The sequence below is a fragment of the Oryctolagus cuniculus genome, chromosome 5 (genome assembly GCF_964237555.1).
Source record: "Oryctolagus cuniculus chromosome 5, mOryCun1.1, whole genome shotgun sequence".
NCBI classification, from domain to species: domain Eukaryota; kingdom Metazoa; phylum Chordata; class Mammalia; order Lagomorpha; family Leporidae; genus Oryctolagus; species Oryctolagus cuniculus.
In genome coordinates, this window is record NC_091436.1 from 114,119,833 (window position 1) to 114,142,713 (window position 22,881).

At 37.6% G+C, this 22,881-nt stretch overlaps 1 protein-coding gene across 7 annotated transcripts in view; it reads left to right on the forward strand.

The window, feature by feature from the left end:
* The window catches only part of HMGCLL1 (3-hydroxy-3-methylglutaryl-CoA lyase like 1), a 307,566-nt gene that overhangs the window by 268,026 nt on the left and 16,659 nt on the right, over positions 1-22,881 (forward strand). For 5 of the 7 annotated variants that reach the window (XM_070073929.1, XM_070073930.1, XM_002714514.5 and 2 more), the window contains 2 exons: positions 2,287-2,412; positions 6,734-8,141. In XM_070073929.1, coding sequence (XP_069930030.1) covers positions 2,287-2,412; positions 6,734-6,835 — 228 coding nt within the window. In that variant the 3' untranslated portion in view covers positions 6,836-8,141. Of the gene's footprint in view, positions 1-2,286; positions 2,413-6,733; positions 8,142-22,881 lie in introns of those variants that run through there. The other 2 variants (XR_011388663.1, XM_051854632.2) reach the window with 2 other exon arrangements.

Sequence of the window (22,881 nt, forward strand, 5' to 3'; positions counted from 1 at the left end):
ACATCATTGGAAAGACACGTCTTACCAATCTGTTAAATCAGTTAAACAAGAACTCTTAACCCCAATATCTAATCACCCTCTACATCTGATCAAGTTCCTTATCCTTTACCAACCCTTAGGTGATGCCTGATCAGTCTGGCTGGTCTTCAGTAACACTCCTGTTAGGTCAGTTTAGTCAGAATCCCCCTTATCCCTGATGTTTCCTCTTAGTAATTTTCCATCCACTGCCTCCCACCCTGCTACGTGGCTATAAAACCGCATGCCCATGCTGTAGTTGGAGCTGAGCCCAGTCTCTCTACCTTACTGTGAGACCCCACTGCAATAGTCTCTATAGCTATTGCACAGCTACTAAATATGCTTTAGCAATTATCATTGGCTATCTTTTCTTTAATGGATATAACAATAGATAAAACTGAGTCTATGATATATGGGGAGTCTTTGTACAATCCACACAAGTTTTCTGCAAATCTAAAACTATTTTAAAATACAGAATTCATCAGAAAAATGCAAAGGAATAAAAAATAAAGATGTACAGAAGGAAGGAAGCAAGAAAGAAGGGAAGGAAAGGAGGTAAGGGAAGGGAGGGAGGCAGAGTGGAGGAGGAGAGAAAGGAAGAAAAAGGGAAAAAAGGGAGAAACCTGAGCACCGGAAGCATCAGCTGGGGTCTTGTAAAAAATTCAAAATCTCATGTTCCAATCCATCCTCCTGAATCAGAAATTCTGTGGATGTACTAGTAGTCTGTGCTTTTGATCCTGTAATTAAGAGCCACTGATCTAGACGTTGGCCAAGCATTCTGCCTCCAGGTGCGTCTCATTTCAGATGAGGTCATGTTCCTTTTCCTTCAATGGCCAGGGGTGAGGAATCCCTTCAGGCCTCTGCAGCTTCTATTACCAAATTGTCACCTTTCACCGAGGAATGGGATGCCTGCCTCTCTTCTCATGTTATTAACATCTGATCTCCAGGGCCTTTCTCAGGCTCACTGTGCTCCATGTCTTCCACTTCACCAGCACACACAAATCTGTCCCCCGTACAATATTCCCAAACACATGATCATGTACCAAATTGCATGTTTCCCAGGCTACAAATCAAGGCAGAGTGTGAATTCTCTGGAGACAGAGTAAACTTGGACCACCAGATGGTGACTTGGGCACATTGTTTGGCCCTCTGTAGTTTGGCTTTTTTCTCTAGGATTTGGGGATGATAGAAGAGTATCTACCTCAATGTGGTTTTGTGAAAATTGTGACTTAATGCACATTGAGGTGTTAAAAATAGTATCCTGCACTTAACGAATATCCAATAAATACGAGCTGTTATTGGGTATGGTGGTTGTATTGCCTCTGAAATATCTTTCATATATGGCCATACCACCCTGGACACATCTGATCTTGTCTGAAATATCCACTTTTCACAAAGTGGAAGAATGTTGTGTGGAGAATGACTTGATAAAGACTGGGGGAATTTGGGCCAGAGAAGAGTGTTGCATAGTGGATAAAGCCACCACCTTTGACACTAGCATCCTGTATGGTGCTGATTGGAGTACTCCATTTCTGATCCAACTGTCTGCTAATGGCTTTAAAAAGCAGCAGAAGATAGACCAAAAGTCTGTGCCCTTGCCGCCCACGTGGGACACCTGGGTGAAGCACCTGGCTTCAGCCTGGGCTAACCCATTGCTGTTGTCATCTGGGTAGTGAACCAGCAGATGGAAGATACTCTCTCTCTCTCTTTTCTCTCTCTCTCTCTCTCTCTCTCTCTCTTTCTCTCCCTCCCTCTCTCTGTAACTCTGACATTCAAGTAAATAAATAAATCTTTAAAAAAAATATTACGGGAGACTAATGGGGGAACCAAGCCAATAAATTCCTATTGTGAGTCACTGAGCATCCCTCCCCGACCTCACACATAACCAGTCACCTTGATTTAGGTTTGGGATGTTGGAAATATTCCATGTTGGTTATGTAATACTTTTAGGATAAAGCTGGTGAATTAGAACCTGGGAGTAAATTAACCTTACATCATGCTCAACAAATAACACCACTTTAATTCTTATCTAAGATTATTCTAGTTCCAGTTCCAGAGATCCTTAGCAGTTTCTATTAGCCTGAGAAACAAGATTAGTCATAAAAAAAGTCAGTACTTCAGGAATTGTTGAAGCAGCAGGTGGGTAAGTGACTATGTTTGGATAACAGGTTCAGATTTTTGCTTATTTGCTCTTTGCCACAGGTTAAATAGAAATGCAGCATTTACATCTCATAAATACACAAGCCTTCAGTGTTCTGGTTTGCTTTCCAGATGGGAATTAGTGTGGTGGATTCTGCAGTATCCGGATTAGGAGGTTGCCCTTATGCAAAAGGTGCTTCTGGGAATGTTGCCACTGAGGATTTGGTCTATATGCTTAATGGCCTGGGGCTCAATACAGTAAGTTACTTTAAGATATTTTCATATTCATCCATTTCTTGCAACTGCAAATTGAAATGCTTCTCAGGTTTGACAACCAATTTTGAGGTCAAAGTTTTACAACACTTTTGCTTTTTTGCAAAAATGCACAGTGGGAAAATACAATAAAATTCTTTTGGGGACTTTATAAAGTAACTTATGGCTCAAGCACCAAAAATGTTGCCATTTTGCATTTTATAGCGTTTCATGAACTCCAAAGTACTTTTCAATGTATTATCTGTTTCAATTTCACAAGTTTTATGACGTAGATCTTGTGTCCTTACTGTGTTGATTGTTGAGTTGTTTGTTGTTGTTTTTGTTTTCCTATATGAATATTTTCCTTGGAGGAAACTGAGGTCCTAATTGTCACACAGAGACAACAAGGACTTCTGGAAAAACAAATCCCAGAGCACTTAAAAATGGTCAGGGGAAGAGTGTAGGGCAAGAATGATCTTGGGGACTAGCATTGTGGTGCAGTGGGTTATGTCACTACTTGTGACACCAGCATCCCATATCAGAGTCCCATAGCAGAGCCTCCTGCTAATGCACCTGGGAAGAGAGCAGAGGATACCTCAAGTACTTGGGCCCCTGCCACCTCTGTTTCTGGCTCCTGGCTTCAGCCTGGCCCAGCCCTGGTGATTGTAGCCATTTCAGGGAGTGAACTGGTGAATGGAAGATTCTCTTTCTTTCTGTCTCTCTTGCTTTTTCTCTTCCTTTCTTTGTCACTCTGCCTTTCAAATAAATAAAAAAAAATCTTAAAAGAAGGAATAGTCTGTTTGCAAGTAGCACTGAAAATCACCTGCTGTATAATAACATCCCCCAAAGCCAATACCTTGTTTTGTCAAAAGCTTGATATAACCTATTAAACTATGGTTCAGAAGACTTTTAGGGAAAAATTACCTAAAGTAAGAAGACTGTCCTCAGATGACAAGACATTCAAAATGCTTTCTGAAATGTAAAATCATTATCCGAATTATAAAATAGCTTTATATCCCTCAGGACTTCTCCACCAAACTTTAGATTACTCCCCATTTCTGTAACATTCTAAACTGCACCCCTACTCATACTTTCACCATCACCTGAAATGACCTTATACCACCTACTCCCCTTTACATGAAAAATGAGGCACATCATTTAGGTCATCTTCTGGTTTCCAGATCTGTCTATTCCTCAGGCCAAATTCTTAGCTTCCTGTCCTTAGTTCTATATCTTTACCTCTGAGCTTATCACAAGGTTGTATCATGGTCTTGCTTACAAGATTCTCATAGCAGCACAGAGCAGTTATTATAATTTATTCATCCTCAGTGCCTATGGCATACAGATGCTCAATAAATATTTATTGTAAGACTGATTTCATTTAGTGTTGAACACCAACAGCTGTTGCCTATAAACACCAAAAGCAATTGCCTATCGTCTCTGGTTAGGAATAAATATTATTTCATTTACAAAGTAGCTTAATTATTTTTCTCATAAGGCCATGGCAGAAACTGAGGAGAAACAGATCCTTTCTTGGAGAGTGTATTGTTAAATTATATCCACTGACAATTGATGCATAATATATGTTAGGTCCTATTCTAGGACTTTGAGATACAAATGCAAGTTAGTCTATTAGTAAGAATTTCACAATTCAAGGAAATTGTTACTTTGAATAGCTGCCACAATTCAATCAATTACCCTAGCTAAGAAACAGAATTGTTTATAATGTCTAATGGATTCACTATGTACCCCAGGCCCAATAAATTATGAAGAGCCACCAATTTGACTTCTAAAATATTTTGGTTTTAATCCCCTCCTTCCTGTCGTTATTATGACTGCATGAGTGCAGAGTCTTGTCTCTTTTCTGAATACCCATTCTCCACCTGTCAGCTCACTCCAGACTTACCTTTAAATTCATCCTTAATGGTACCATCAGAAGATTTCATCAGAAATACAAGTATGGGTATACCATGGTCCTGCTTGAATACTCATCAAGTCTTATTTCCTGAAAGGCAAATCTGTGTTCTGCCACAGAATCTGGACTGTTTACATGTTTCCATTATGAAAATCAGAGTTTGCCTTTTCTCCATGTATACCATGTTACTTTTGACCATCCTTCTCCATACATACCACGTGATTTTTTGGTTGTCTTGTGCTGTTTTTCTCTTCCCATGGTACACCACACATCCTCTTTCTCAAGGTCTCCAACTGTCAGTGTAACATGGGCCAGGATTTACCTTCCCTGGCAGAAATGTTTTGCTCCTTTTCCCTGCTCAATGGATTGGTTGACCTTCACATCTGCTTCCATATTCATGTGAGCATATTGCTTTGCCTGACTTTAAACTGTATTGTAAAGTTTACACTTATGATCACATTGTCTATCTGATCATACACTCCCTAAAGGAGAAACCACATTGTACATTAGCCTCTTTTTTTTTTTTTTTTTTTTTTTTTTTTTTTTGACAGGCAGAGTAGACAGTGAGAGAGAGAGACAGAGAGAAAGGTCTTCCTTTGCCATTGGTTCACCCTCCAATGGCCGCCGCGGCTGGCATGTGGCGGCCAGCGCATCGCGCTGATCTGAAGCCAGGAGCCAGGTGCTTATCCTGGTCTCCCCATGGGGTACAGGGCCCAAGCACTTGGGCCATCCTCCACTGCACTCCCGGGCCACAGCAGAGAGCTGGCCTAGAAGAGGGGCAACCAGGACAGAATCCAGCGACCCGACAGGGACTAGAACCCGGTGTGCCGGCGCTGCAGGCAGAGTATTAACCTAGTGAGCCGCTGCGGCGCCGGCCACATTAGCCTCTTGAAATCCAGAATGCATCACACAGTACATGAGATATATTTAAACACCTAACAAATGCCTTAAGAATAGGTGCAATATTTCATAATGGTATCTTAATGAAATAAAATGGTAGAGGACATAAAAAAATTCTGCTTTGGTACAATATCAACAACTTCAATCACATAATTTTTTTTCAATCACGTAATTTTTATGAGTGAAATTTTTATAAAGTGGAGAATGTTAATAACTAAGATCTTTCTATGAACCTTTGATGTAATACAGATGTGGAAGCCATGTGAAGCTAAGTGTTTACAAAGTATCATTGCATTGAGAATGTTAAACTAAGTCTGCCTAACAGTTAGTCCATCTAAAATCATTACCATGACAAAAATAAACTTCTTAAATAAAAGCAAATAGTACTCTGAAAATAATTTACAAGTGTCATTTCACAAATTATTCTTATTGATCATTCTGAAAGAGAGAAGTAAATACAAAAAGAACTGTGCTTTAAATGTATTCAGGGAGAAGTAATTTGCTATCCTTAAATGTCTCCTCTTTCTAAAAGAAAGATTATTATTACAGAAAGTCTCTATGAGTATTTTTCTTTGGCTATTTAAGGAAAAGTTAGAATTCCATAAATATTAAAAAATTACTTCTTAATATCAGGAAAGGCTGAATATATTGAATTTTAAGTCCATATTGTTTCTCATCCATGTGGAGGGAGGATGTAGGAACTTATGAAATACTCCACAAGGGCAAATTTGTGGCTAATCCTCCTAATTCTCTGACTCCCACTGTGACAGTGAAAGTGCTAGGTGGAGACTTCAGTGTAACCTTTCGTGACACCAAGATCCAGAGATGAGGAGCATGCCCTGAACTTGGCCTTCAGACCCAACTGTGTATCTGTCATCCATGGATTTACCTAAGCCTTTGTTGATCCTATTTATACTTTCAGACAGTACAACCCCACAGGCAAACAAGTTCCAGATGTATATTAAATACTCCTTCATTTTATTTGACTTAAGAACTATTTCTTTCAGTATCATATTAATAATAACATTTCCAAACATAAAAAGCGTGTATATGTATATGTCTGTGTGTATTTTGTTTATGCATTCAGCTTCTATACAATCTCTATGGCCTTATCAAGTTTGTTTATATAATGAAGAAATTTTCTTATTTATAAACCCCTCAAAACCATTATCATTTTCATTGTCCTCCACTGATATTTTGTCAATTACTTTCTTATTCCATTATTGTCCTTCCTTGTCTTTAGATTTTAGCCTGAATTGCACTGAGTTATTCAGATATGTCCAGCCTGTATTTTTATAAAAGGGTAAAATTCAAGGTGTATTTTATAAAGCAGACAAATCTAAAATGTTGACTATATGATTCATGAAAACAAATGTTGCCCCCAAGTTGATAATGGGTGACATCTTGGTAATTTTAAGTAGTTAATAATATTAATGAAATTTAAAAGAATATGTTTTGTCTTTCTTCTCTCTAATCCCCTTCCTTCTTGTTACCCTCTCTTTTCCTTGCCAGGGTGTGAACCTTTACAAGGTGATGGAAGCTGGTGACTTTATTTGCAAAGCTGTGAATAAAACCACAAACTCTAAAGTAGCACAAGCCCTCTTCAATGCTTGACTGGATTTATTTATGACTTATGGTTGAGAAGATCCCTTTCAGCTAAATATAGTCATCTGAAAATCATTAATGTCAACCTGTTCTGAAATGTGAAGTAATAGACAAGAGTGGGAAAAAAAGAGATGCTTGATAAAAAAAAACATTACAATTGGAGAGATTATAAAGTCAACAGAGGGCAGTATCAGTCATCAGGTAAATTGCAAGCTGGAGATAAATAATAAAACTTGTACTCATCTATGTGAATACAGAAGGGAGTCTACTCCTTTGGTCTTATAGAAATGACTTTTAATTTAGTAGACGTGAAAATTGACTTCAGGTTTCCCTAAGTATCAAATACTGTGTTGATTCTTAATCGAAATGGCTTAGCACAGTGTACACATTGTCAGTAGTTTATGAGCTCCTGCACAGTGTGCATAGTGTGTGGCCTCCATATTATGCCTAATGCCTCTGGATCTCAACTTTCCATTTGCCAAGTCAGTTAAGTTATGGACCAACAGCCAAATCTCCATCTGACCCTACATAATTTTTAGCAATAGAATTTTTAATATTTCAAATATGGCTAACATCTGTTAACTATTTCAATGACTTTATCTGGTTCCAAGAGGCTGTGGTCAATGGCAAGATGCCATAATCTGGAAACATATTACAACCTTCCATGTTTGTTACATACACCCAGTTTACTATACTTTCCCTTTTATCAGTTACACTGAAAACCAGCACAGTATCATTCAACTATTGAGAAATTATAAGGTATGACTTTGGTTCTGATGTCTACGTTGCCTTGATGATACTAGGTTAAATATGTACCATAATCTACTTTTGTAATTTTCAAGTCGCTTACAAATTGCTAAAGGAAATATCATTGTGATCCTGACTATGAATACAATTGTTGATTCAGGAAATAAGCTGTCTTCCATTGATTTGAGTTATTTTGAATATATCATATGATTTTTGGTTGACTTATTTAATAGTTGTTTTTAAAGTTTAAGTGGTTGATCTTTTGTCTATTATTTTAGAAAGAATTGCCAGAAATAGCAAAAGTTAATATATCAAAGATTGAAAGAGATGACCAGAAGGATCATGTCAAGAAAAAATACTTCTGTAACCTACACAAATGATATGAGGACAGTATTACTACAAGTGGGTCTAAAATGTTAGTTTTATTATCTATGGAGACTTCTACAATAATGTCAACTGATCTTATTTGAATCACTTTGAATTTAAATTGAAATATGAAAGTTAGTATTGTGGATTTCCTAAGAAATGTTCATTAAAACCACTGAAATAAAAAAGAAAATCAAGAAAACAGGAGAATTTCTGATTGCAACTGAATTATCTTTAAAGATATATAGTAGGTGTCAACATTGTGGCATAGATGGTTAAATCACTATTTGCCATGCTGGCATCCCACACCAGAGTGTAGATTTCAGTGTTGGTTCAAGTGCTCAAGTCCTAGCTAAATTCTGCTTTAAATCCAGCTTCCTGCTGATGTGTCTGGGAGGGTAGCAGATGATAGTGCAAGTACTAGGCCCCTGCCACCTGTGTGGGAGACCCAAAACTAGGAGGCTGATTTTGGCCTGGCCCAGCCTTGGCTATTGGAGGTATTTTGGGAGAGTGAATCAGCAGATGGAAGACTGCTGTCCATGTCTCTCCTTTTCTTTCTGATGCTCTGCCTTATAAATAAATAAACAAACAAATAAATAAATAAGTTTTAAAAATATACAGAATAATAAAGAACCGCAACAGAAACATACTGGTAATTAATAAAACCATACTAAATTCCCATGGAAGACGTCAACTTATTACCTTGTGACATGGTTTTGGAGCAGCAGCTATAACATGCTTGTCTACAGAGAATGGTGAAAGCAAATCTCTGTTTAGGGGGAAAGGGAACAGTGTCGTCAGCTGACAAAATTGTTGTGTATATCTTGCTAAATTATATTGCCCATGTACATCTGTCTTAATGAAGTCATCATGCTTAAACACTTGAGCAGTAACAGGGCACACACACTAGTTGTGTACGGCAGGTATGCCGCATTTTTGGGAACACTACATTTTCTGTCAGAGCTGTGGAGTTCCTAGTTTTAACACTTTAGAAAAACATCTGTTGATGCAAACTGCTTATAGAAACAGTTAATGAATGCAAATGAAATGCAGAGACAGTAGTCAGAAACCCCAGATGCACTGTGCTACAGTTACCCTCCTTGCTCATCAGTCCACCCATTCACCTAGAGGAATACCTTAATGATGCCTAATCATGTCTACCACAAGAAAGCTTGTGGCTTTGGTATTGGTATCCTTTCTCTACCTAAACCATCTAAATCTCAATGCTAGCTTAAAAAGTGTTCCTTTCTGGCTTGGAGAGGGGTTGGGGACGGGCAATCACATAAAGCTGTCTGGAGTCTATAGGCAGAATTCCCTCAAAGTTATCTTTTAAGTGAACAAGCCTTGGAGTCATTGCGGTAACTACATGAACATTACCTACCAACACACACACACATATTGACATCAGATTTATCCTTGGTAGGGCTTAGAAATACCAAACAATTACAAACTTTATTGAAATTCTAATCAAATTAGTCATTTATAACTTCTGCCATTAAGTAAACAAAATATCTCTTCCACATCCTAAACCCTATGATGCATATTTTCACATGTAAGGGTTGCTGTCTTACTGCAGACAAAGACTTTAAAACTAAAATATCTGAAAATTAAATTATCTAAATACCAGATTAATGAACTTCAAAGAAAAGAAAATGGAAGCGTTTATAACTCTGGGAAAATTCAGAATACCTTGTCTATGTTATTTATTCTCATCACACCATTTAATAAATTATCCCTTGAACTGTCTTTATATAGCTATTTATTTCTATATATATGCATCCTCTATCTTCTAAAGGATTAACTTCAAATGTAAGATGCAGAAGATTATTTGGCATTGAATAAGTAAGTCACAAAATACTAACCCTATCAAATCTCATCCATATTGTCAAGAAGAAATTAAACTAAGCACTGGGAACCAGTTAGCAATTTGAATTGAAATAATAGGCAAGTGAAAGATTGCAATATGCCAGTGATCATTTTGCTTTCATGGGCTAGAAGAAACAGGGTCAGTGCTTGAATGGGACCTAAAAATTAGAAGAATATTTTTGAAGACATAAAAATATGAGGGGAGCCATGGAGCAAGTGAAAGAGGTTGGGAAGAAGAATGTAGAAACAGAGACAGAGGAGGAGGTTGGAACGGAAAAAGAGAGAAGGGGAGAGTGAAAATGAGAGGGATGTTGTGGTGAGAAACTATAGTTCTTGTCCTGAAGAGTTGTGATAGTGTATCAGTTAAGCCATTTTAAATTGCAAGTAACAAATCCCAATAGATTTAAGTGATAATAGAAAATCCCCTCATATAACAAATATTTTAGAAATAGTACTTTCCCACCATATTTTAATGCAGTGACTCAACATGTTGCAGGTAAATAGATGTTACCAGATTTCCTGCTTTTCTAGCCTTAAAATGTTGCTTACCTCTGCCTCTTGATCTTTATAGTTTCAAGTCTATTGCAGCACTTCTAGGCCCCACATTTCTCCCAGCACTGTTTTAATCTATCTTCAGACTTGCTCTTTTATTTCATGGATTAGAATATCATCCTACGCCCTTTTACATAAACTGTTATCCATAGGAGAACAAATCACTAGGATAGACTACATACGGTCAAGGGTAACCTAGGGAAAATCAGAGATAAAACCTTGATAGAATAGGATCTATGATGAGACAAGGAGGAATGGAAAGCAAGTAAGTTAACAAAGCTAAAGGCAGCCTGTATCCAACTGTTCTGGGACAGGAGAAAACATGGAAATGGAAACTTCTTAATCTGAAGGGCGTAAGTTTTAATATGGAAGTCGTGGTTCCTGCTATGTTTAAGGAGGTATTCAGGCAGTATAGATTGAGGTTGAGGGAGGGCTTGCAACAAATGATGACGTGGAAGCTTTGTGTTTCCAAAGTGCTTTGTCCTAGCTTCCTCTTCATGCATTTCACTCTGACCTGATGGCCAGCCCTCCAGAACAAGGCAGACTCAGATCCATTTCATGTCCTTTACCTTAGTTATTTTGCCTTCCTGAAATGCTCATACCCCAGTGATTTTTTCCGGGCATGTTTTCTTCTGGACTTTGTGTCAGTGTATATTTTACTTCCTCGAAGAAGTCTTTCTGGCCACATCAGTCTAAAGTATGTCTTCCATTAGTTTTTGTCAAATTAACTTGGTTAAGTGTAATTTTTATTGGGTTTTTAACTTCTTCTTTGTTTATTTAGTTGTTTATTTTTTCTTTATTTCCCCAACATAATGTAATCTCCACGAGAGCAAGGGCTTTGCTGTATTTTTCACTCTTATTTCCTCTGTGCCCAAAACATAGCCCTAGGGCCTCTAATTTCTAGCTGGAGTGAAGGGTAGATGTAGCTTTAATTCAGGGCCATGCATTGTGGTGCCGTGGGTTAACCCACTGCTTGAGATGCTGGCATCTCATGTCAGAGCACCACGTTCACTCATGGAGTGATACAGTTTTCTGGTAATGTTCTTGGGATGGCAGTAGAAAATGGCCCAAATGCTTGAGGCCCTGACACCCATGTGGGAAACCAGGATGGAGTTCCTGATTCCTAGCTTCTGCCTGGCCCAGCCCTGGTTTTTGTGTCCAGCTGGGGGGTGAATCAATGAATGGAAGATCTCTCCCTTTCTCTCTGTTATCCTGACTTTAAATAAATAAATAATCAATTAAATAAACAAGTCTTTGATTAAAAAATAGCTTTTTTTCAGACATTTGGGAATTTATGGAAGGAACCCATTCCTTCGGAATCTGTCTTAGGTGTTTTAAATATATATACTTCTTGAGCCCTTAATAGTTTTCTTAGGGTTTGTTTGTTCCAAACACTTTGGGAGTAAATGTTTATGCAAAGTCACTAAAATATATGTTGAATGGTTAAATTAAAGAATTACTATACATATGCATCAAATATATTGTCATGAAATATTAAAGAAACAAAAATTACTACAGAAGCATATATCTATTAAACAGTAAACAAACATAAGTGAAGCTGCTAGAATTGATTACAACAAATTGACATTATTAATAAAAATAAAAGCCTTCCTAAAGTGGAGAAGACTTAATAGCTATACAAAGCAACTAAGAAGCTTGCTATAGGCATCAAAGAGTGCATGCAATTCCTTTCTGTTTCTCGGTATCTGTCATACACACATACTAGACATGCACACACACAGAGAAATATGCATAATGTACAATCCCATTTATGGCCAGTAAAAACTCAGGGTTTTAGTCTATTTTATGTTGCTATCATAGAATGTCTTACACTGCACAATTTACAAGGAACAGAGACTTATTTCTTACAGTTCTGGAGGTTGGGAAATCCAAGGTCATGAGGTCCACATCTGGCAAGAGCCTTATTGCTGACTCATCCCATGTCAGAAGGTGGAAGAGAAAGGGAACATATGCTTGAGAGCACAAGAGATTGAACTCTCATCCTCAAGCCCTTTTATAATCTGAGTTAATCCAACACCTCATATTAGGCCCCATCTACCAACACTGCTGCATTTGTAACGACGTTTCTAACACACAAAGTTTGGGGAGCAAATTAAATCCATAGCATTATGCTATTAGCTCCCCAAGTCCATGCTCCTTCCACATGCAGAATATGCTCATTCCATTTGAGTAATCCCCAAAATCCTCATTTGTTCCAGTGTCAATTTAGAAGTCCAAAATTCAGGGTCATATCAGAATCAGCTATGATAAGACTGATTCCAATGAATACTGCCCAAATCAAAACTTCCAAAATGCAACAATGGGACAGGCATAAGACAGATGTCCTCATTGCAAATGGGGAAACGGGATACTATTAAAAGAGGTAACTGATCCAAAGTAAGCCCAAAATCCAACAGGGAAAGCAGCATTAAACCTTAAACCAGCAGAATGATCTTTTACTCTATGTAAAACCTGAAAAACATTCAGGAGTGGGATGCCCAAAGTCCCAGGTAGCCCTGCCACTGACTTTGCTGGATTCATCATACACGATAGTTCTTATAGATTGGAGTCATGCTTGAAGCTCTCCAAAGTTGGTGTTGTGTGATGGTAGCATTATAATTCTAGGATTTTTGGAATGGCTACACTTCTGTGGTTGCACTAGGAATTGCACTAATGAAGATTTTCTGTGATCCCTGCCCTATGCAATGTTTCTGCCTGAGCCCCCAGACTTTTCAATGCATTCTTGGAAATCTAGATGGAGAATGATATGGCCTCATAGTCCTAATATAACCACCTGTAAGATTAACATTGCATAGATTCTGCCAAAATTTACAGCTGTACCTGTCAAAATAGTGGCCTTACCTGCACCTATGGCTTCTTAAGCCAAGGTAGACAATGAGTTCTAAACCAACATTTGGTGAATTCAGACCTGAGATGACAAATATGGAGATCTCATATGTGCCTTTCTAGAAATCTTTCCATCAAAGTCCAAGATTTCTTCAAAGATCTCTAGTATTCCTTTGAGATGTTGTTGTTGACTAGCACCTGCATGCCTTCTTTTTAAATGTTTTTATTTATATAAGGGGAAAAAATTTTATGTATTTCATATATACAGATTTAAGAACATAATGATACTTCCTACCCATTCGCTCACCCTCCCTCCTCCTTCCTTTCTTATTCTTTTATTTAATTTTTCCGATGACATACTCTCAGCTTATATTATAACAAACTTAACCCTCCACTAAATAAAGCATTCAACCAGTAGTAAGTAGAAAAATCACTGTTCCTCAAGAGTATAGACAGGACTATAAATAATAAATCCCAAAATGGATGCCTTCTCTCTGCACTGATCTCTTTTGTAAGAAAATTTTATTTAATAAATACAAATTTTAAAAGCACAACTTTTGGATTATAGCAGTCTTCCTCCCCATAACCACCCTCCTACCCACAAACCATCCCATCTCCTACTCCATCTCCCATCCCATTCTTCATTAAGATTCATTTTCAATTATCTTTATATACAGTAGATCAACTTAGTATATACTAAGTAAAGATTTCAACAGTTTGCACCCACACAGAAACACAAAATGTAAAGTACTGTTTGAGTACTAGTTATGGCATTAATTCACATTGTACAACACATTAAGAACAGAGATCCTACATGGGGAATAAGTGCACAGTGACTCCTCTTGTTGACTTAACAATTGACACTCTTGTTTATGGCATCAGTAATCACCTGAGGCTCTTGTCATGAGTCACCAAGGCTGTGGAAGCCTTTTGAGTTTGCCAACTCCGTTCTTGTCTACACAAGGTCATAGTCAAAGTAGAAGTTCTCTCCTCCCTTCAGAGAAAGGTACCTCCTTCTTTGATGGCCCGTTCTTTCCACTGGGATCTCACTCACAGAAATCTTTCATTTAGGTCATTTTTTTGCCACAGTGTCTTGGCTTTCCATGCCTGAGACACTCTCTTGGCTTTTCAGCCAGACCCAAATGCCTTAAGGGCTGATTCTTAGGCCAGAGTGCAATTTAGGACATCTGCCATTCTATGAGTCTGCTGTGTATCCCACTTCCCATGTTGGATCCTTCTCACCTTTTTAATTCTATCAATTATTATTAGTAGACACTGGTCTTATTTATGTGATCCCTTTGACACTTAATCCTATCATTATGATCAATTATGAATTTAAACTGCTCACTTTAACTAGTAAGATGGCATTGGTATATGCCAACTTAATGGGATTTGGAGTCCCGTGGCATGTTTCTAGCTCTACCAATAGGGGTAAGTCCGAGTGAGTGTTTGCTGAACTGTACATCTCCTCCCTCTCTTATTCCTACTCTTTTATTTAACAGGGATCATTTTTCAGTTAAATTTAACCACCTAAGCATAATTGTGTGTTAATTAAAGAGTTCAACCAATGGTATTAAATAGAAAAAGAAAATACTAAACAGTATAAAATAGTAAGTTGTTCCTCGACAGTCAAGACAAGGGCTGATCAAGTCATTGTTTCTAATAGTGTCCATTTCACTTCTATGGATTTCCTTTTAGCTACTCAATTAGTTGTTACAGATCGGGGAGAACATATGATATTTGTCCCTTTGGGACTGGCTTATTTCACTCAGCATGATGTTTTCCAGATTCCTCCATTTTGTTGCAAATGACCAGATCTCATTTTTTTTTTACAGCTGTGTAGTATTCTGTAGAGTACATATCCCATAATTTCTTTATTCAGTCTTCTGTTGAGGGGCATTTAGATTGATTCCATGTCTTAGCTATTGTGAATTGAGCTGCAATAAACATTAAGATGCAGATTGCTTTTATATTTGTCAATTTAATTTTGGGTAAATTCCGAGGAGTGGGATTGCTGCATCATGTGGTAGGGCTATATTCGGATTTCTTTCTTTCTTTCTTTCTTCCTTTCTTCCTTTCTTCCTTTCTTTCTTTCTTCCTTCCTTTCTTTTTTTTTTTTTTTTTTTTTTTTGACAGGCAGAGTTAGACAGTGAGAGAGAGACAGACAGAGAGAAAGGTCTTCCTTCCGTTGGTTCACCCCCTAAATGGCTGCTACGGCCAGCGCACTGCGCCTATCGAAAGCCAGGAGCCAGGTGCTTACTCCTGGTCTCCCATGTGGGTGTAGGGCTCAAGGACATGGGCCATCCTCCACTGCCTTCCCAGGCCACAGCAGAGAGCTGGATTGGAAGAGGAGCAACCGGGACAGAATCCAGTACCCCAACAGGGACTAGAACCTGGAGTGCTGGCACCACAGGCGGAGGATTAGCCTAGTGAGCCATGGCCTTAATTCGGATTTCTAAGGAATCTCCAAACTGTCTTTTGTAGTGGCTTTACCAGTTTTCATTCCTGCCAAGAGTGGATTAGTGTGCCTATTGTCCCTCATCCTCACCAGCATCTATTGTTAGTTATTTCTGTATGTAAGCCATTTCTAACTGGGGTGAAGTGAAACCTCATTTGTTTTTTGATTTGCATTTCCCTGATGGCTGGTGATCCTGAACATTTATTCATTTGTCCTTTGGCCATTTGGATTTTCTCTTTTGAAAAATGTCTATTGAGGTCCTTGGTCCATCTCTCAAGCGGGTTGTTTGTTTTGTTGTTGTAGAATTTCTTGATCTCTTTGTAGTTTCTTATTATTAATCCTTTATCAGTTGCATAGTTTGCAAATATTTTTTCCCATTCTGTCGGTTGCCTCTTCACTTTCCTGACTTTTTTTTTTTGTCTCCACTAATATCTTAAGCAAATGGTATCTTTTTGACACCCTTGTTTTGCTCTCCTAAGATAACCTTTTTACTCTTTTCATGTCCAGGCTGCACATTTTCCAAATTTTTTTCATTGCTTCTTTTTAACTGTAAATTTAGTCTTCATATCTTGTTTGTATTATTCCATCTTACAACATATACTTTAAAGTTGATATGCAGTCTCATCAATATTTTGCTTGGAAATTTTATCTGCTAGATATCATAGTTCATCCCCATTGCATAAGGATCTGGAAAATGTACATAATTTTACCAAGTTCTTTGCAACAGTGTAATAATAAGTGTGCATTTTTCTCCATTCTCTATCCCTTATTCCAAAATGCCATTTGAGACCTTATTAGAATAGCCTTTATTCTCCACATTTCTACCACCATTCTAACACAACCATCCAAGTAATTGCTAAGAAATTTTAGCTTTTGTTCATACAGGAATCACTCTTAATGCTCCGTTCATAACAACCTATGCCCTTATTAGCCTTTTTCTTCTATTACCCAGTTTCACACTGCTTCCACATTGCCAGTATTTGCTATAGCAGTGTTTTCATTTCTCAGTACTCTCTTCTGTTTCTATTAGTTTTGTATTGCTGTAATCTGAGATGTGTTTAATTATAAAATTATAGATTTATTTCTTATAGTTCTGGAGGCTGGGAAGTCTGAAATCAAGGAGCTCACATCTAACCATGATCTCCTTACCACCCTGGAAGAAAATTGAAGAGAAGTGATGTGTAAGGAGAACAAGCAATTGAACTCACAGGCTCCTTCCCTTTGACAACCAGCATTTATAATGAGGGTGACACCTACTATTATTAGGCCCTACCTCCTGACAATGTTACATTGTGGTGGGGGTAGTTTCCAGCACATGAGCTTTGGGGAACACATTCAAACAACAGCACTTGATTCCCTCTTCAGACTTTCTGTAACTTGTCTATTTTCTAACCAAGGAACCAGTACTGAATTGCCTATTAGAAAATCAACTGCATGTGTCATCTAGGAAAAGCAAACCTGTTATACCAACTGGCATCAAAATGAATAGGAGATAAAAACATTTCATATTGATTTGACATTTAGGCTTCATTAATTCAATATTCCTTCAGTAATGCTCATTTAAAGTTATTTGAGAATCAAATCTTTGGATAGGTATAACCGTCAGTTCTCTGTGGCAGACACATAAGCAAATTCAATGGTCTCAAGTCAGGCTGTTCAAATTGATTCATCAGTGAAGCAGAAAGAGGAGAATTAACAACACCAATATGTTGGGTTCACTTCTAGAGCTCCTGATTTAACTGACATGAAGTATGCTTTAAACATCAGCATTTTAAAATGATAAAATACATGAGTATGCACTTTATTATTTTTTTAAATTGCTATTTTTAATTTTACACACACACACACACACAAAACCAGTCTCCTGTGAAGCCTTACTCAAAAATCTCTACTGAAGAACAGTGGTTTTTATTTATTTTATTTTACTTTTTTTTTTAAAGATTTGTGTTTATTTTTCAAAGATTTATTTATCTATTTGAAAGAGTTACACAGAGAGAAGGAGAGGCAGAGAGAGAGGTCATTCATCCACTGGTTCACTCTCCAACTAGCTGCAACAGAACTGTGAGGATCCAAAGCCAGGAGCCAGGAGGTTCTTCTGGGTCTCCCACGTGGGTGCAGGCGCCCAAGGACTTGAGGTATCTTCTACTGTTTTCTCAGGCCACAGCAGAGACCTGGATCAGAAATGGAGCAGCCAGGACTTGAACTGGAGCCCATAAGGGATGCCGGCACTGCAGGCAGCAGCTTTACCCACTAAGCCACAGCTTCGGCCCCAAGAATAGTGGTTTTTAAAGTGTGATCCCATGACCAGAGGGATCAGGGCCTGCTTTGCCCAGTAGCTTCATCCAGGTTAAATTGGATTATCTGAGGGTCAATTCATAAAATCTAAATTACAGATGTGTAATTGGATAAGGAGACAAACAGAAGATTCAATTTATTGCATTCCTGACATCCAAACAACAAAGCATCCTATCAGGCTAGTATCCATACACACCAAACAGCAATATCATTTCACATTTCCAATGTGAATAGGAATTCCAAGGGAGAGGTGGAATACGCATAACAAATGTCAATATCTCCTGCCATATGCCTCCTCTTGGCTCTGTTTTGCAGCTTTACAAGGTGTGAGAGTCATGTGAATAGGCTCATCACCAGGATTCTTCCAGGAAGCTTGGATCTCAGAAAAATTTCACCAGATTCAATACATGGTATACCTCAAACTTACTATAAATGTAAAAGCAAATTAAATCTTCCCTTAATGGAAGATTTAAAATAATGCATCCATGGAGGGAAGGGAAAATTGTCACCAAATAATTTTGCCCTAGTGAGAAAGGAGGTACATTGGACTTAATGTATGTTCATCAATCCTTTGGCTTCTTTGGCACCATCTGATCTTAGACTCTGGAGGCAGACACTTGGGTTTTGAGTCTTGGCTCTATTACTCAATGACTATATAAACTTGTTCAATTTTCCTAATGCCCTTAAAACTCACTTTAATCCCTATTTCCTTTACCTGTAAAATTTAGATAGTAATAGCCCTTATTTATACAGCTGTTGAAGGGATTTCATAAAATAATGTTTACAACCATTTGGCAAAATGCCTGGCACTTAGTAAGTGATCAATAAATGCTAGCTATCATCATTTTTATTATCCCTTCCCATGGCACTGCCCTGGAGTGGAACTTCTCCATTATAAAGTTGTTTAACTCTCAGGGAGATTCTTGTAAAAGATTATCCTTTATTCTGTTCCATGCAAAGGGAGTGTTGTCTGAAAGGGCCTTCCCTAATCTCAAAAGAAGACAGCTGATTATCAAATCCCAGAGCATGTAGTTTAAACTGGTGTCAGCGTCCCACCCTTTCCCTTTCAGGCTATATCACTGAGCTCTGCATTCTGGGTCAATTATTTTCTGTGTTTTATATGATTGTAATTTATCGTAGGAACTTATGAGACTTTTGTTAAGTAAACTTACCTATGGAATATCACAGGAAGCTCAGTATCCTTATCCTACCTCCCTCAAAGTCAGAAATTTCACTATATTATGAATTCGCCCTACTGTATTGAAAGTTGGACATCAGAGCAAGTGGATCTGTTGCCATATTATTAACCAGTATATATTTTGTCAGTTATTTAGGTATGTAGACTTCTACTTTCTCCCTGTTCTACATGGTTCTATTATAAACTTCGAGTGATGAGTTAAAAAACACTATTCTTTATTTCCATGGGAAAAAATGTCTCACTGGACCTAATTCATAGTATCAGGCTTCGTAAAAGGCTTATGCCCTTCTAATAATAGAGAGGAAATACTTCAGAAATTACAAAGACTGTTTAATCTGTACTTTTTAAAAAAAATATTCATTTATTTACTTGAAAGGCAGTAAGAAAGCAAGAGCAAGAAAGAGAGATCTTCCATCCATCGGTCACTTCCCAAATTTCCACAATGGCTGGAACTTTGCCAAGCTGAAGCGAGGAGCCAGAAACTCCACATGGGTGGCAGGGGCCCAAGTACCTGGACCATAATCCATTGCTTTCCCAGGGGCATTAGCATGGAGCTGGACTGGAAGTGGAAGATCTGAGACAGAAACCAGAGCTCACTGGGATGCTGGCAATGTAAGCAGAATCTTAAATTTCTGTGCCACAGTATGGGCCCTGGGCTTTACTCTCTCCAGCTAGTACTCAAAGTCCTTGTCATTAGTAAAGTAGATCAACATATCACAGACAGCAAATTCATTATCCTAAATGTATGAGTCCTGAAAAGATGGTTTCCTTTATCAGCAGTTTTTCACAGAAACCTCTATCTGTATTTGAATTCCAGTGTATTAGATTACTGGGCATACATTCTTGAAGTGTTCTGAGAAACCCATGGCATTACAAGGAAACACTGTCTTTCCTAGGATATTCTTTCAGATGGAACTGGATCATCTGGGAGTCAGCTCACAAAATTCATTTAGCAAATGTTTGTGTAATCTAAAGGTGAAGGAAAGCAGTGGTCTACCAAATGTCTTGTTCTTTTACATAAGTGTGTCTACATTTAGCATATTCCGCAATGGTCTAACAAGACATTCCTATGATTCTGCATCTATCACTGTGGTCTAACACAAGATATTCCTATGACTCTAAGAGTCTTCCCAGATGGTGAGGATCAGCGAAGTTCAGTTAGAATTATGCACAATTAGTTATAGGGAAAAATATGTGATGATACATACAAGAATCATGAAATGGGGATAGATGCTGTTTTCCTTTTTTTTTCTTCAAGAGGCAGAGATAGACACACACACACACACACACACAGAGAGAGAGAGAAAGAGAGAGAGAGAGAGAGAAAGAGAGAGAGAGAGAGGAAGAGAGATCAGTTCCACGTCCTGATTCACTGTCCAAATTATCGTAATGGTCAGAGCTTGGCTGCGTCTAAAGTCAGGAGCCAAGAATTTAATCCTGGTCTCCCATGTGACAGAAGCTCAATTACTTCACATGTCACTACTGTTTCCCAAGGTTTGCATTAGCAGGAAGCTGCAGTCAGGAACAAAAGTCAAGTATTAACCCAAGGCATTCTGTGTGATAGGGTGTTTTAACTGCTAAGCCAAATGCATGTTCCTCTTGTGTTCCTTTAAAGGGTCTGCACACATGTGTAAAGGATAGCGGTCAACTGAGACACTGAAAACCTTTTAGCCTTCTACTCCATTCTGGACATTTTCTTTCACCATTCGGATGACAATAGGCTATTCTTTAGACCTGACAGGGCTTCAATAGTGTACAACATTAGCATTAGGTATTTAATATGCACAGGTAAGGTTGTCCTTCAAAGTTATCATTTCTTGGACCTGTCCATTCATGTTTATGACATTATATTTCAAAATTGGAACTGCATTAAGTCTTTTTCACAGAAGTAAAATTTCATGATTGTACAGTCCACTCTACTTGTCTATCATGCTGATATTTTCAGCAAACATAGCATTATCTATATTTTGTTTTTGGTTTTATTAATAAATATGACATTAACCAATTTATTTACATGCTTTTTCCACTACATTTTTGTTCAAATAGTTTCTAACTGAATATAGGATTAAAATTAAATTCATAATAAAATAATTGAGATTTATTATTTTCCAAGTAATTGAAAACAGTGTGTCAAATATATCTAAAACAATTTCAGTGAGTATTAAACATATTTGGCTTACTGGAAGAATGTTTGATTAGTTGCCTGGAATTGCAAGATAAAAATTTTGAAGAGGTATAATTCACTTGTATATTTGTTGAAAACCATATTTATTTTATTTTTTATATTTTTTATAAAATTGTTTAATGTATCTAGACGAGTTAAGGATGAACTATGAAAAACACATTTCCAGGTATAAAAGGCTTCCTGTTGGTATTCTAACTACTTAAAGAATAAACATTCATGTAGGAAGTATTGCTGTAGAAAGTATAACAAGAATTATCTAGTTATAAGTTCAATGTGTCTTATAAGTATTTGTTTCCCAGTTTATAAACTTCAAAAGATGAAGGCCATATGGATGAAATCTAACAACTAGCATAATCTTCTGATATCCACTTCTACCCTCCAAAATACTGATTCAGACTCCCTCAAAACAAATCACATTGCTGAATTCTGTCTTTCCTCAGGTTCATTCTTGATCTTCACTATTCTCCTAGACATAACTGGAACTCACCCAAAATTCCTATGGCAATTCGCTTATACTTGATCACTCTTTAGCGTGATTACTTACCATGGATCAGTCTTTCTCACTGGACTGTGAGCTTCTGAAATACAGAGATGGCAGGATGAGCATTGTGGTGCAAAGTGTTAACCCATGTCTTTGAAGACCCACATCCTGTATCAGAGTGTCAGTTCAAGTCTAATGTACTCTACTGCCAATCCAACTTCTTGACATTGCACCTGAGAAGCAACAGGTAGCAGTTTAAGTACTTGAGTTATTGCCACCCATGTAGGGGAGACTCAGATGAAGTTTCCAACTCCTGGATTTGGTCTGGACCACCCATGGCTGTTGTAGCCATTTGTGGAGTGAACCTGCAGATCGAAGATTCTCTTTCTCTTTCTTTTACCCTCTCTTTGTAACTCTACCTTTCTAATAAAAGATAAATATAAGTAAATAAATCTTTGAATAAAAGAAATATAGAAGTTGTGTCACCTGTATCAATATACATCCAGTGACTTCCATTATGTTTGCTATATTACAGAATTATGTAAGTTTATTAAGTTAATAATTGATATGATTTTTAATATCCATATATTGGGGATGCTATTATATAAACTTTATTTGATAATGGTCATAGTTGCTATTGAGTTAAATGTGGCAGGAAACAAGCCAGGATACAGGCCAAAGACTGTTTTGTTTAGGAAAGTTTTGCCTTCATTTGCCTAATTTGAGTGAGCTCTTATTTGTAATCCACCTCTTGACACTTTTCATTGCACTTACTAATTTAAATTGCCAACGATGGAGAAGGTTAACAGTCTTGTCGGATTATTTTACATAGTAGGTAATAAACTACAAATGAACTTGTAGTTTCTCCTGTAACAGAACTGAAAAAACACAATACAAATCTCAGATTTTATTTACTGACAAGTTTCAGAATAGTTAATTGTATTCTTTAACACATATATATCAAGCATATGTATAAAATAAGCTTTGTCAATTTCTAGGGTTTTAATGGTAAATAAGACAGACTCAGTCCCTGTCTTTATCAATATTATACTCAAATTCT